Source organism: Schistocerca nitens, chromosome 10, assembly GCF_023898315.1.
Source record: "Schistocerca nitens isolate TAMUIC-IGC-003100 chromosome 10, iqSchNite1.1, whole genome shotgun sequence".
In the NCBI taxonomy this organism is placed as follows: domain Eukaryota; kingdom Metazoa; phylum Arthropoda; class Insecta; order Orthoptera; family Acrididae; genus Schistocerca; species Schistocerca nitens.
Genome location: NC_064623.1, coordinates 168,097,609 through 168,112,589, shown reverse-complemented (window position 1 = coordinate 168,112,589; position 14,981 = coordinate 168,097,609). Strand labels below are relative to the sequence as shown.

The following is a 14,981-nucleotide window of genomic DNA, read 5'->3' as shown; positions in this document are numbered from 1 at the left end:
TCTCTCTCTCTCTCTCTCTCCCCCTCTCTCCTCCCTCTCTCCCCCTCTCTCCCCCTCTCTCCCTCTCTCTCCCTTCCTCCCTACCATTCCACCTGCCCTCTTCCTCCCGACCCCCCCCCCTTCCCTCCCCATATGTATACAATCTTGTTTATTGAGCAATGAGAAACATGCCAAACATAAATGTAGTAACACTGTTCACGTTTATGTCGCACTTCACTTAGCGTAGACCGGGACTGTGTCCTAGGCATGCCCAATGTTAACTGACTGGGCACGGCCCGTGCTGCCGGAGTTGTTGTTGTTGTTGTCATGCCGGCAGAGGTCGCGTCCGAATTCTCGCGTGCCCTCCGGTGGACGGGACTCTACTTGCGGCAACTACCATCCGTGACGCGCCGTGCCAATGTGCGCCTCCCGCGATCTTTCTGGTGGCTACTACACTCCTCCTCCTCCGGGGGGTGAAGCCACTGTGATCCACTGCGTCGGAAGGTGGAGCATCGGGCAGGAGCGATGACCTCCACATCCATTGGATGGCCGGAGTCGAGGGGATCTGCCAACCCTCGAGTCGGAACCTTCGAATACGGCTGGAAGTGACCCACACGAAGAGGCCCCCGTCGTCCCACAACCGGGACAGAACGGGCGACAAGCTGTCGAACTCCGGATCCCGTTCCACCCCGGGAGGGGCAAGACCCAGTGGCGGGGACGAAGGGGAAGGGATGACCACAGGTGAACCAACCTCCTGAGAAACCGGGCCTGCTGGGGGGGCTGGCTCTCGCTGGGGCATCTCAAACGATGGCGATGCCGGTGCTGGAGCTACTGGAGGCTGCCAAGGCTGAGAACCATCGCAGTGCGGCAGAGGCACAGCGGGGAGAGGAGGCAACGTCCCCTGTGAAACCAACACAGGTGCCGGCAATGGGGAAGCCGGTGTCCGAGAGGGCGGAGGGTGGGTGCCCGAACGTGGACGTAGCTGATTTTGGTGACGACGTACCACCCGGTCCCCCGCCTGCAAGGTATAGAGCCGGCGGCCATTTCGGCGCAGGACCACCGCTGGTATCCAGCATGGATTGCGACCAAACCCACGGGCCCAGACCGACATACCCAGTGGAAAGCCAGGTACTTCATTTTGTGAAGACTGGCGAGGACCAGGCCGGAGGAGGTGCAGCAGAGTCCTAGGTTGACGCCCATGGAGGAGCTCTGCGGGGCTGCGTTCTCCCATTGGTGTGGTCCGGTATGCCGTCAAGAAAAACGTCAATGCTTCCTCCGCAGGAAATTCGTGCACATACTTTTTCATCTGCGTCTTAAATGTGCGCACCATGCGCTCGGCTTCCCCATTCGATTGTGGATGGAAGGGGGGAGAGCAAACGTGCCGAATACCGAAGCTCCTACAAAAATCCTGGAAGGTCCATTGTCCGAGACCAGGGTGATTGGCAGACCTTCCACAGAAAAGATTTTTGATAGTGCCTGGATTGCAACTTCTGAAGGGGTTGAGGAGCAGCGAACCACATATGGGAATCGGGAATAAGCATCAATGACAGTGAGCCAAAAACCGTTGAAAAACGGGCCCGCAAAATCGATGTGAACACGTTCCCATGCTTGGGTTGCCGGCGGCCATGAAGAGAACGCTGCCCTGGGAGATGCTTGTTAGCTCGCACACTAGGAACAGGCGGCCACCAAGTGCTCAATTTCTCTGTCAATACCGGGCCAGTACACATGTCTGCGAGCCAAGGTTTTAGTATGGGAAACACCCCAGTGCCCCGCACGTAATAACGTGAGGACCTCCCGTCGTAAACTTGCAGGAACAACCATGCGAGGAGCTGTATCATCGGTAGCCAGAAGGAGAACGCCTTCCAAGACCGAGAGGCGGTCCCGTAGAAGAAAATAATTACGAAGAGGGTCCGAGGCCCGGCTCGGAGGGCGGGATGACCACCCCTGCTGAATGAGGCGAACTACTTGCCGGAGAACCGGGTCAGCTGCCGTTTCCCTGGCGACTCGAGAACTAGTGATCGGGAAGCCATCAACCGCTTGGCGGGACGCCACATCCAAATGAAAACACATAATCTCCTCTCGATCGAACGTAGGATCCGGGCCCACCGGAAGACGGGAAAGAGCATCGGCATTGGCATGCTGTACTGTAGGGCGAAAATGAATGTCATAATGGTACTTAGAGAGGAACAAGGCCCAGCACTGTAGTCTGTGGGCCGCCCTATCCGGAATCTGAGAGGCGGGGCCAAATAACGATATTAACGGCTTATGGTCAGTGATTAACTGAAACTTCGTGCCATACAAGAAAGGGTGAAACTTGGTAACAGCGTAGACAATGGCCAAAGCCTCTTTTTCCACCTGGGAGTCATGGGCCTGCGCGGGACTAAGCGTTTTAGACGCAGACGCCAGTGGTTGCTCGGAACCATCTGCGTTGCGATGGGCCAGGACTGCCCTCACCCCATACTGCGAAGCATCTGTAGCCAGGACCAACGGCTTATGGGGATCAAAAGTAGCCAAACAAGGGGCTGACGTGAGGAGGCCCTTCAACGAGGTGAACGCTCGCTCGCATGCAGGCGACCAATCAAAAGGAACACCCTTGTGCAGAAGGCAGTACAGGGGCTGGGCTATAGTGGAAACCCTGAGAATGAACCGGTGGTAATAGGCTATCTTGCCTAAAAAAGCTTTTAACTCTTTCAGCGAAGCGGGCCAAGGAAGGTTGACGATACCTTGGACCAAACTTCCTAGTGGCTGGATACCGTGCGGAGAGATGGTGTAGCCCACATACTCAATGGATGGTTGAAAGAAGGTTGACTTATGCAGGTTGCAACACAAGCCCACAGACCTGAATTTGAGAAAGAGGGTGCGAAGGTTGTGCAAGTGTTCCTTCGTGCTGCGGCCTGTGACAGTTATGCCATCCAGGTAATTAATACAATGAGGAATTGTCGACGTGACATGCTCAAGATTACGCTGGAATATCGCCGGGGCACTGGATATTCCAAAGGCCAACCGCTGGTATTGGTAAAGGCCAAACGGGGTGTTGACGACCGCCAACTGTTTGGAGTCCTCATCAAGTGGTATCTGATGATAAGCCTCCGACAGATCGATTTTCGAAAAATATTGGCCTCCCGTCATGGAGGAGAACAATTCATCAGCACGAGGCAAAGGATAGGTGTCCACCACCAATTGGGAATTAATGGTGGCCTTGAAATCGCCACAAAGACGTAATTTTCCCGAGGGCTTCCTTACAATAACGAGGGGCGAAGCCCACTCACTGGAAGAAATGGGAAGAACGACCCCTAGGGCTGTCAGCCGGTCTAGCTCTTCCTTTACCTGAGGGCGGAGAGCCAAGGGGATCTGCCTCGCGCGTAGAAAACGCGGGTGAGCCGACGCCTTCAACGTTAAGTGAGCTTCAGAATCTGAAACACGCCCCAGGCCCTCCTCAAAAATATCTGGAAAGTCGGAGATCAAAGATTCCAATGATTGATAGGGAACGTCTTCGGAGACCAACTGTATGGTGTCAGCGATAGAAAAACCGAAAGCTTGAAAGGCATCCAGGCCAAAAAGGTTAGCTGAGCTCGCATCACTGACAACAATAAAAGTAATAGGCCGAGTGACTTATTTGTAAGTCACGTCGGTAGTGAATTGACCCAGTAGGGGAATGAACTGTTTACCATAACTGCGTAGACGCCGGTAAACTGGCTCCAACGTGGGCGATCCAAGGTCGGAATAAGTTTGTGCATTCAACAACGAAACTGCCGCGCCCGTATCGACTTGCAGTTGTAACCGGCGCGACCGAACCGACACCTCGATAAAGAGTTTGCGTGCCGATGCGTCGGGAGCCTGGCCCGATGAAACTTTCTGAATGTCAACGTCCATGTCCTCTGTACCTGCTTCTTTCGATTCTTTTGAGGCTGAGCGGCAAACTTTAGCAATGTGACCTTTTCTATTACATTTGCGACAAACGGCCCAACGCTGGGGGCACTCTGACCGATCATGATGTATATAGCACGACGCACAGGACGGCAACAGGGGCCGGTGGCCGGAATTCTGTTTACGCGCCGTGCGGGAGCGGCCGTAACGGCCGGATTGTACCGCTTGCACGTCGTCCACCCCTGACACAGTGGACGCGGCCGCGCCGCCCTGAACCGCCGCGACGTCGCACCACGCTTCCAGCTGTTGACCTGCTGCGTGAGAGACTTCATACGATTGAGCAATGGACAGGACTTCCTCGAGGGAAGGGTTTTCTAACTGCAGGGCCCGTTGCCGGACCTCCCTATCAGGGGCCGAACGAACAATGATGTCGCGTACCATAACGTGGGCGTACGACTCTCGCGACTGCTCCGTGACAAAATGACACTTGCGACTAAGACCGTGCAGGGTAGCGGCCCACGCCCGGTAAGACTGATGGGGCTGTTTCTTGCATTGATAGAACTCGACCCTAGCTGCCACAACATGCGTGCGGCGGCGATAATATGAAGACAGCAAGGAACACAATACACCAAAGACAAGGACGAGGGTTCCTGCAACGGCGCTAGCTGCCGCAAAACTTGATACAGCGAGGGAGATATCCAAGACAAGAAGAGAGCACGACATACCTCCGCATCGGCAACATGAAACGCCTGGAAATGCTGCCGAAGGTGATGTTCATATGCGTCCCAATCCTCCGCCGTCTCGTCATACGGGGGAAAGGGAGGAGGGAACGGCACCGGAGCAGACGGCGTGGAGAGCAACGCCGGAAACACTTGTTTCATGGTGGCCATGAGTTCCGTCTGCTTCGCAACCAAAACTCGCACCAAATCCTCCATGCCGTGGAGAAGCTGCGAAACCGGAACAACGACGCAACACGCGAAAGAACGACCCTACTCGTCGCCAATTGTGTAGTAACACTGTTCACGTTTACGTCGCACTTCACTTAGCGTAGACCGGGACTGTGTCCTAGGCATACCCGATGTTAACTGACTGGGCACGGCCCGTGCTGCCGGAGTTGTTGTTGTTGTTGTTGTTGTCATGCCGGCAGAGGTCGCGTCCGAATTCTCACGTGCCCTCTGGTGGACGGGACTCTACTTGCGGCAACTACCGTCCGTGACGCGCCGTGCCAATGTGCGCCTCCCGCGATCTTTCTGGTGGCTACTACACATAACTTCACTACCAGAAATATTGTCCTAAACACTTTGTTGTAGATTTTGTAAATACCATAAGAAAATTTTGCAGTGTAAAAACATAGTAATAATATTTTTTATAAAGAAGGTAATGTAGTAAATATATATTTTATTACGAATGCCACACAAAACGAAAAATGAGCAAAGAAAATTCTCTGTCTCCACAAAACTCTTTGGAGACAACAACGGCCACACTCGTTGGTTCGTTTATATTTTGTAAAGTATGTGGGAGTTGCCATCGGTGGAAAAGTGCCTGTTTCACTGGATATTTAACGATAGTGGTAAGCACACATTATGTTTTCCAGAGCAGTGCCTGCCGCAGGAATAAAAACAGTAATACCATCAAATTAATCTTGTTGTTGTTGTTGTTGTGGTCTTCAGTCCTGAGACTGGTTTGATGCAGCTCTCCATGCTACTCTATCCTGAGCAAGCTTCTTCATCTCCCAGTACCTACTGCAACCTACATCCTTCTGAATCTGCTTAGTGTATTGATCTCTTGGTCTCCCTCTACGATTTTTACCCTCCACGCTGCCCTCCAATGCTAAACTTGTGACCCCTTGATGCCTCAAAACATGTCCTACCAACCGATCCCTTCTTCTAGTCAAGTTGTGCCACAAACTTCTCTTCTCCCCAATCCTATTCAATACCTCCTCATTAGTTACGTGATCTACCCACCTTATCTTCAGCATTCTTCTGTAGCACCACATTTCGAAAGCTTCTATTCTCTTCTTGTCCAAACTGGTTATCGTCCATGTTTCACTTCCATACATGGCTACACTCCATACAAATACTTTCAGAAACGACTTCCTGACACTTAAATCTATACTCGATGTTAACAAATTTCTCTTCTTCAGAAACGCTTTCCTTGCCATTGCCAGTCTACATTTTATATCCTCTCTACTTCGACCGTCATCAGTTATTTTACTCCCTAAATAGCAAAACTCCTTTACTACTTTAAGTGTCTCATTTCCTAATCTAATCCCCTCAGCATCACCCGATTTAATTTGACTACATTCCATTATCCTCATTTTGCTTTTGTTGATGTTCATCTTATATCTTCCTTTCAAGACACTGTCCATTCCGTTCAACTGCTCTTCCAAGTCCTTTGCTGTCTCTGACAGAATTACAATGTCATCGGCAAACCTCAAAGTTTTTACTTCTTCTCCATGAATTTTAATACCTACTCCGAATTTTTCTTTTGTTTCCTTTACTGCTTGCTCAATATACAGATTGAATAACATCGGGGAGAGGCTACAACCCTGTCTCACTCCCTTCCCAACCGCTGCTTCCCTTTCATGTCCCTCGACTCTTATAACTGCCATCTGGTTTCTGCACAAATTGTAAATAGCCTTTCGCTCCCTGTATTTTACCCCTGCCACCTTCAGAATTTGAAAGAGAGTATTCCAGTTAACGTTGTCAAAAGCTTTCTCTAAGTCTACAAATGCTAGAAACGTAGGTTTGCCTTTTCTTAATCTTTCTTCTAAGATAAGTCGTAAGGTTAGTATTGCCTCACGTGTTCCAACATTTCTACGGAATCCAAACTGATCTTCCCCGAGGTCGGCTTCTACTAGTTTTTCCATTCGTCTGTAAAGAATTCGCGTTAGTATTTTGCAGCTGTGACTTATTAAACTGATAGTTCGGTAATTTTCACATCTGTCAACACCTGCTTTCTTTGGTATTGGAATTATTATATTCTTCTTGAAGTCTGTGGGTATTTCGCCTGTCTCATACATCTTGCTCACCAGATGGTAGAGTTTTGTCATGACTGGCTCTCCCAAGGCCATCAGTAGTTCTAATGGAATGTTGTCTACTCCCAGGGCCTTGTTTCGACTCAGGTCTTTCAGTGCTCTGTCAAACTCTTCACGCAGTATCTTATCTCCCATTTCATCTTCATCTACATCCTCTTCCATTTCCATAATATTGTCCTCAAGTACATCGCCCTTGTATAAACTCTCTATATACTCCTTCCACCTTTCTGCCTTCCCTTCTTTGCTTAGAACTGGGTTGCCATCTGAGCTCTTGATATTCATACAAGTGGTTCTCTTCTCTCCAAAGGTCTCTTTAATTTTCCTGTAGGCAGTATCTATCTTACCCCTAGTGAGACAAGCCTCTACATCCTTACATTTGTCCTCTAGCCATCCCTGCTTAGCCATTTTGCACTTTCTGTCGATCTCATTTTTGAGACGTTTGTATTCCCTTTTGCCTGCTTCATTTACTGCATTTTTATATTTTCTCCTTTCATCAGTTAAATTCAATATTTCTTCTGTTACCCAAGGATTTCTATTAGCCCTCGTCTTTTTACCTAGTTGATCCTCTGCTGCCTTCACTACTTCATCCCTCAGAGCTACCCATTCTTCTTCTACTGTATTTCTTTCCCCCATTCCTGTCAATTGTTCCCTTATGCTCTCCATGAAACTCTGTACAACCTCTGGTTCTTTCAGTTTATCCAGGTCCCATCTCCTTAAATTCCCACCTTTTTGCAGTTTCTTCAGTTTCAATCTGCAGTTCATAACCAATAGATTGTGGTCAGAATCCACATCTGCCCCTGGAAATGTCTTACAATTTAAAACCTGGTTCCTAAATCTCTGTCTTACCATTATATAATCTATCTGATACCTATTAGTATCTCCAGGATTCTTCCAGGTATACAACCTTCTTTTATGATTCTTGAACCAAGTGTTAGCTATGATTAAGTTATGCTCTGTGCAAAATTCTACAAGGCGGCTTCCTCTTTCATTTCTTCCCCCCAATCTATATTCACCTACTATGTTTCCTTCTCTCCCTTTTCCTACTGACGAATTCCAGTCACCCGTGACTATTAAATTTTCGTCTCCCTTCACTACCTGAATAATTTCTTTTATCTCATCATACATTTCATCAATTTCTTCATCATCTGCAGAGCTAGTTGGCATATAAACTTGTACTACTGTAGTGGGCGTGGGCTTCGTGTCTATCTTGGCCACAATAATGCGTTCACTATGCTGTTTGTAGTAGCTAACCCGGACTCCTATTTTTTTATTCATTATTAAACCTACTCCTGCATTACCCCTATTTGATTTTGTATTTATAACCCTGTAATCACCTGACCAAAAGTCTTGTTCCTCCTGCCACCGAACTTCACTAATTCCCACAATCTTACAATCATAATATTCTTTGCACATGCAGTGCTCACTTTTTCATCTCTGTATTTGCCACAGATGCACGGCCCCCACAATACTCCAAACTAAATTGTATCATCTGACGATGAATCGCTAGGCAGTTCGAAGATGGTCACGAATAGATAAAGAATTGAAGAAAAAATGGCGATTGGCTGCAGTAATTCCTGAAACCTTTAACAAGACAGTCACAGTGTTCCAAATCCAGAATGGATAAAAGTTTTAATAAAATGTGTTTTTGGTTGAAAGCACGGTATTGGCAGTTCCACAGCTTCACGGTTACTGAATCCCAGCGGCTTTTACAGGGTATCTTGCCATTCTGTAACTGCTCATGACCGATGTTCTTACATGCCACTGTATGTATCACAGTTCATCCACTGCTTTTAATTTGTTGCCCAAAGTCACCTCTTTGTGCCTAATGAGATTAAACACGTTTTTTCTGATTAATTGTAGCAGCATTAAAGATTACTCCTGCATAATGCAGCACATTATCTGATCAAAAGTATCTGGACACTATTATGTAATGCAAAATCGACCACTAGGTGTCATGAGAGTGGGGCTTGCCAATATAAAAATTGTGTTGGCAGTAGAGAAACTGTACGGAATGGATGAATCAGGAGAGCTCAGTGATTTTTAATGTGGACTAGTCCACGAATGTCGCCTGAGTAACAAATCTATGAGGGGCATTTCAATCCTCGTGAACCTCCCAAAAAACGTGTGCCGACGGTGTGATCGCAGAGCGGGAAATGAAAGAACAACCGCAGCTCAACCGAAACCGGGCAGACTTCATATACTTGCGGACAAGGACTGTCGAGCATTGTCGAGGGTGATTGTAAAACACTGTATGAAATCAGCAGAAGGTATCACCTGTGCTGCCAGTAGTCCAGTTAGCACAATGACTGTGCATGGGGAGTTACAAAGAATGGATACAATGTTTGAGAAGCTTCTCATAAGCCACAAATTTTTGTAGTCAGTGCTAAGTGACATTTGAGGTTATCTAAAGAGCAACACCACTGGACAGCGAATGACTGGAAATAAATGACTCGGAGTTATGAATCACACTGTACTTACGGCAAATGAGTAAAAGTGTCCGGGGTTGGTGAATGCTTGGAGAACGTTACCTGCTGTCATGCGTAATACCGACAGTAAAGTATGGAGGAGGTGATGTAATGGTTTATTTTTCATGTTTAGGCTGCTGTCCCTTATCACAGTTAAGAAAATGCTAAATGAAGAAGGATATTAACGTATTTTACAGCATTGTTCACTGCGTGCAGTCGAGGAGCAGTTTGGGAACAATGACTGACTGTATTAGCATAACAATGATCGCACCATAAAGCAGTATCTGTGAGGTGGACAGTAACATTCCTGCGATGGACTGTCTGGCACAGAGTCGTGACCTGAATCCGTGGAGCACAGTCAGTACGAGTAAGAACATCGACTTTGGTCAGGAGCCTGGCATCTGACCTCACTATCTTCTCTCGCTTTGGCTCTTGAGGAAGAATGGACTTACATTGCTCCAGAGACATTCAGACACCTCACTGAAAGTGCCTCCAGCAGCATTCGAGCCCTCGTAAAGGCAAATCGTGGACACACTCCAGGTTAAAGTGTCGTGATAATCTTGATCAGGTAATGTATACCACTTTAGTCCTTTAATATATTGATTAATAGATAAATTGGGAACTTCCCTGCATTCTGAAATTTTTATGCAATTAATGTATAATATTTATCTAGATACAAATCATCATCGTTTGACACGTGCCCTGTAAATAAGTATAGGTTACGTGACAAATGTTTTATGGATATATGCTGATTGATTTTTGTTTGTAATAATTGCCTAGTTATGGTCTTTTGAATTGCATGTATGTGCCTGAGAATGGTCTGTTGGTTGACTGAAATTGGTAGTTTTATTAATAAAGTGACATGCAGATATTGTGCCAAATCGTCATTTTCCAAAGATATTTAAAAACTATTGAATGTTATGTCATATTTCAGCATTTTCAGGCTACTTCCATGCCCAAATATGACATCGAATCTTATGCTTGACAGTGGCGCATAAGCTGATGTTAAAATAGTGCAGTAAAAGCCAGAAGTGGAAAATTGTATTGAATAATTCATAGAGGCTATCCACCCATAATGAAGAAATAAATCCATAAAATAATGTAGAATAGAGTTTATTGATATGAAAAGACTGAACCTGACTGAATGACAACTCCGTCTGCATTTGGCAATTTGTGATCATTTATGTTATGACAGTCTTTGAGCATGAAGGTAAAATCTTCTAGTTTGCTAGGCCATGTCAATTCCTCTTCAGATTTCTTCTTCATAAGTTGTTTCAACCCCTCTCCTGAGATGTCATTCAGGACTACTCTGGTGTCACCTGTAAGCTGAACATAATATAGGAACAATTTCACGTTCACTTAGAAAAGGGAGCTTTCTTGCACTTTTCTGAAAAGCAAGAGTTATTGGGTAAAATTTTACAGCTTGCTATATTGGTGGACCATTGTCATCTGGCAGAAAAAGAGAGGAGAAACGTTTACCAACATATTATTGTTGCCTTGGAGGTGTCAGTATTCCTTGCTTCTTGGACAGTGGGAAAGCATGAAGCTGGAAGCCTATAGTCATCATCTCTGTGGATCATTTCTTTCTTTTTTCTTTCTTTTTTTCCAAGTATCAACCGCTTCTCACACACTATCTGTAGAGGTTACCTGCTTTGGCTACCATTCGTATGTTGTTGAAATACACATTGTAGCTGCAGTCCTCTTGCTGCGCTACTGCAGTTTTCAGTCTCAGTTTTAAATGTGTGAGGAATACAAATAATTACCAGAAGCCAGCTTGTGCGGCACAATGGTAATATTTTGGTAAACACTCCACTTCCCTTTCTCTGCCTTTCATCGCTAAAATGTGGGACACTTTAATGTGTCATTCAGCCGTGAGCATAGACAAATGGAAACTTAGACCACCTGAGAGGAAGGAGAGGTGCAGGGGAAGAAATCCTGCCTTCCTCAACCCCATTCTGCAAAAGCATGACTTATGCACAGTCATAGGGATTGCCAACCACTTCTGCTGTCGTGGGAATCATATTAAAACCCTGTGATGAACCAGGATTAACCTCGACACTCGTTTCAAAATTAGAAAAGGAAACAGTGAGTACCACATAGCACAAAGTAAAGCTGAGTACACAAATCATTTGGTAATGACTGTGGCACAAATACTTGCTAAGGTTGGCAGTGTTGTAAACGTGGTAGTGCAGGCCTGACTTCTACCGGTATATTACCCAACCGTAGTCTGAAACACGTCCCAGCATAATACTGCCACATTGTAGTGTTCGTGCTATACTTGTCTGATGATGATGGCCTGCCAATAGCAGCCTAAAAAATTGCCCTCAATAACTCCACTTCTTCAGAACAAGTGCAGGAAAATTCCCTTTTGTAAATGAGTGTGACACTGGTCTTGCACAACGTTCAGCTGACGGTGGACACCACAAGGTCTCTGAGTGAGATCCTAGCAGAGGGGATGAAGTGTCAATTGTGACGAAGAACTTTGAAGAAGAGTGATGCAGCCTAAAAAATCTAGAAAGTTATACTTTCAATGACATCAGCTTTGCCGGCCGGGGTGGCCGAGCGGTTCTAGGCGCTACAGATGGAACTGTGCGACCGCTACGGTCGCAGGTTCGAATCCTATGTTGGGCATGCATGTGTGTGCTGTCCTTATGTTAGTTAGGTTTAATTAGTTCTAAGTTCTAGGGGACTGATGACCTTAGAAGTTAAGTCCCATAGTGCTCGGAGCCATTTGAACCATTTTGACATGAGCTTTGATAGCCTGCAGACTTACTCTTTGAAATGTTTGTATTTTTCACAATGGGTCCTCTCTTTTCAGGTATAATGCACAGGACGATGGTGGCAATCCACTCATTGTTTCTGTAGCTCCTCCCCAGCCGACTGTTATCGAGAGTGTGGTGCAGGATGTGTATGGCTGCAGCAGTTGCTCCATGTCCTTCTCCTGCACTGCAGAAGTGAGCAAACACGTGAGGTCTCACCCGCCGAGGAGAAAGCCGTTCATCTGCAGGGTGTGCTTGAAGACGGACACCTTGGCTTCCAATCTCAAGAGGCATATGCGCACCCACTCTGGAGAAAAGCCATACAGCTGTGTTCTGTGCTTCAAGATGTTTACCTCCGCTTATTCTCTGAAGATACACAAGAGGATTCATTCGGGGTACAAACCGTATGTCTGTAAACAATGCCCCAGGGCTTTCTATCAGAAGACAGACTTGAACAAACACTCCGTTGCTCATTACAGGTCAGAGCAATTACTGCAAAGCGCAAAGGATCTTCTAGAAAACACAGAGTCAAATTTGTTGAAGCGAAATGTGAAAGTACGCAATCCATCTACGGCAAAGGTATTTTCTCGAGGTGCAGCATCGCGAGTGCCACACATTCTGTGTCGTACGAGCCCTTACGTATTGTCTCCCCCATCATCGATGGCCCGTGCGAATGGAAACTCGATAACTGATGATTCGCAGACTGAATCTCCAACAAATGCACTTCACGATTCGCCTCCACCATTTGCACCTGTCATCACTGAAGTTGTCGGGTCGTTCCACGAAGAAGACAGTGAAGTACAACCTTGCCCGTCACCGTTGAATAATGGAGAACGACAGAAGCAAGAAGCATTTAATGCGGGAAACTTGTCTAGCAACCAGATTAGAATGGAGAAAGCTGTATACACACAACCAGTGATGAATTCAGTGAACCCACAGTGCACTAATAACACTGTTGCATTGCAAGATACTGCCATATCTGCGTCCAGTTCTGCAGGTAAACAGCTGACAGTGAAGAAAAATATTTACAAGCAGCCAGAGATGTTCTCAGTGAGTTCTCAGAATGATGCAAACTTGGGCACAACTCTTCTCTCTCCTGTCCAGTTGCCTACTAATGTGGTGCAAAATAATGTAAACTCAGCAGCAACTGCCCCCAACACAGGGTTTGCGAACAATTTTATGCCCAAGCAAACTGGAGGTGAAATGTTCTGCATTCCTCTGATCATAAATGGACAAATGTGCTACGCAATACCGGCTCCGACACCTTCCCAGTTGTCAGTTGTAAGTAACCCCTCACCAGTCCAGACGGCAGTCCAACCCATGAGTTCCCATAATATTCCCAGTCAAGAGACATTTATACTTCCTGTATTTGTACCACCGATTTCAAATGGTGTCCCAAATTCTAGTTCATCGCAGCCTATGGTCACACCAGCAGTAACTCCACAGACTCTAGTTCTTGGGAATGCCACACCCAGTCAATCGCAACATCAGATTGGGTTTCAGTCTGCACCTGTTAGTACTGTTACTGATGAGCGGCTGGAAAATTCCTCTGGATCCCAAATAGCAACTGGGAAGACTGAAAATTTCACAGGATCCCAGATGACAACTGTGAAGACTGTTTCATGTGTTCAACCGGGAAATTTCTCGGGATCACAGATGACAACTGTGGAGACTGCCCCACGTGATCAGCTGGAAAGTTCTTTCCGAAATCAGGCAACATCTGTGAAGACCGTCCACTGTGTTTGGCCGGAAAATTCCTCGGGATCCCAAACGACAACTGTGAAGACTGTCTCACGTATTCGGCAAAATAATCAGTTTATGCTTCCGCCCCCACCTGCGACAGACGTTAAGCGGGTGGATCATTATGATCATCATCATAACCATGATCTTACAGTTACAAAGAAGGGTTCCAATGGCATTGTGCAACATGAACGTGTTTATTGCAATACTTGTAACGCATCTGTAAGTGTTTTTACTAAGCGAGGTAAACACAAGAAAGTGTCTTAGTATTCCACAAGGACGTAGATGTGACATTCTCAGGTGGGGTTTGCAAATCCAGGGTCAGCAAAGAGGAGAGACCTACAGGTACAGATGATAATGCCAGAATGAGCTGTATTAGCACTGATATGCACTGTGGGATTCTAGCCTGATGTGATCTATCTGTCCTTGAGGGGGGGGGGGGGGGGGGAGTGATATGCCTTTCTGCTGGTGTTCTGCTACTGCACAGTTTTCACGGCACAGACTCACTTGTGAGAAAAATCTGACTGACACAGGTTGTATGAATATGTTAGCTTATACTGAGCTGATGTGATCAACTTGTAAGTATTTCTTCACTAACTTAAACAGTATCAGATAGTTTTCATTTAAATTTTTTGTTATTATCTCTTTTGCTCTTGATAAGGAGCGGAAATAGGGAAGGTCAAAAGAAGAAATGTAGGGAGAGGACAAAAGGGGGAGGTGGACAGCATATCTGGAGCCATTATGTCTGTAGTGCTCCCCACGACTATTCAGCAGTTTTAATCAGAAACTTCTCACAGTAAAATTTATGTTTCCATAAATATTCAGTGAGTTTAAAGGTCTAGAGAATTTGGGTAGTTATTTTTTAGTAATACGATTGTGTTCTGGCACCCATTAGCGCGCACAACAAAATGCATTGTGTAATTCAAGAGGCTAAATAAAAAAGCTGCTGATATCTTCTCTTCTATCCTGCAGATTCCCACTGTCTGTAACTCACTTTCATTCAGTATTGTGCTCCAGATATACAGGGGATGGATGAAAATTATTGGAAAAACCAAAAATGCAACACATTTCAATGATTAATGTGGTGTAGGAAATCCGCTGGCTTTCAAAATGGCTACCACTTATCTCGGAATG

The 14,981-nt window shown here is 46.3% G+C and overlaps 1 protein-coding gene across 1 annotated transcript in view; it reads left to right on the top strand.

The window, feature by feature from the left end:
• The window catches only part of LOC126210203 (uncharacterized), a 158,945-nt gene extending 144,673 nt beyond the window's left edge, over positions 1-14,272 (top strand). The window contains exon 12 of the mRNA XM_049939381.1: positions 12,167-14,272. Within this exon, the coding sequence (XP_049795338.1) occupies positions 12,167-14,114 (1,948 nt within the window). The 3' untranslated portion in view covers positions 14,115-14,272. The remainder of the gene's footprint in view (positions 1-12,166) is intronic.
• The last annotated feature ends 709 nt before the right edge of the window (positions 14,273-14,981 follow it).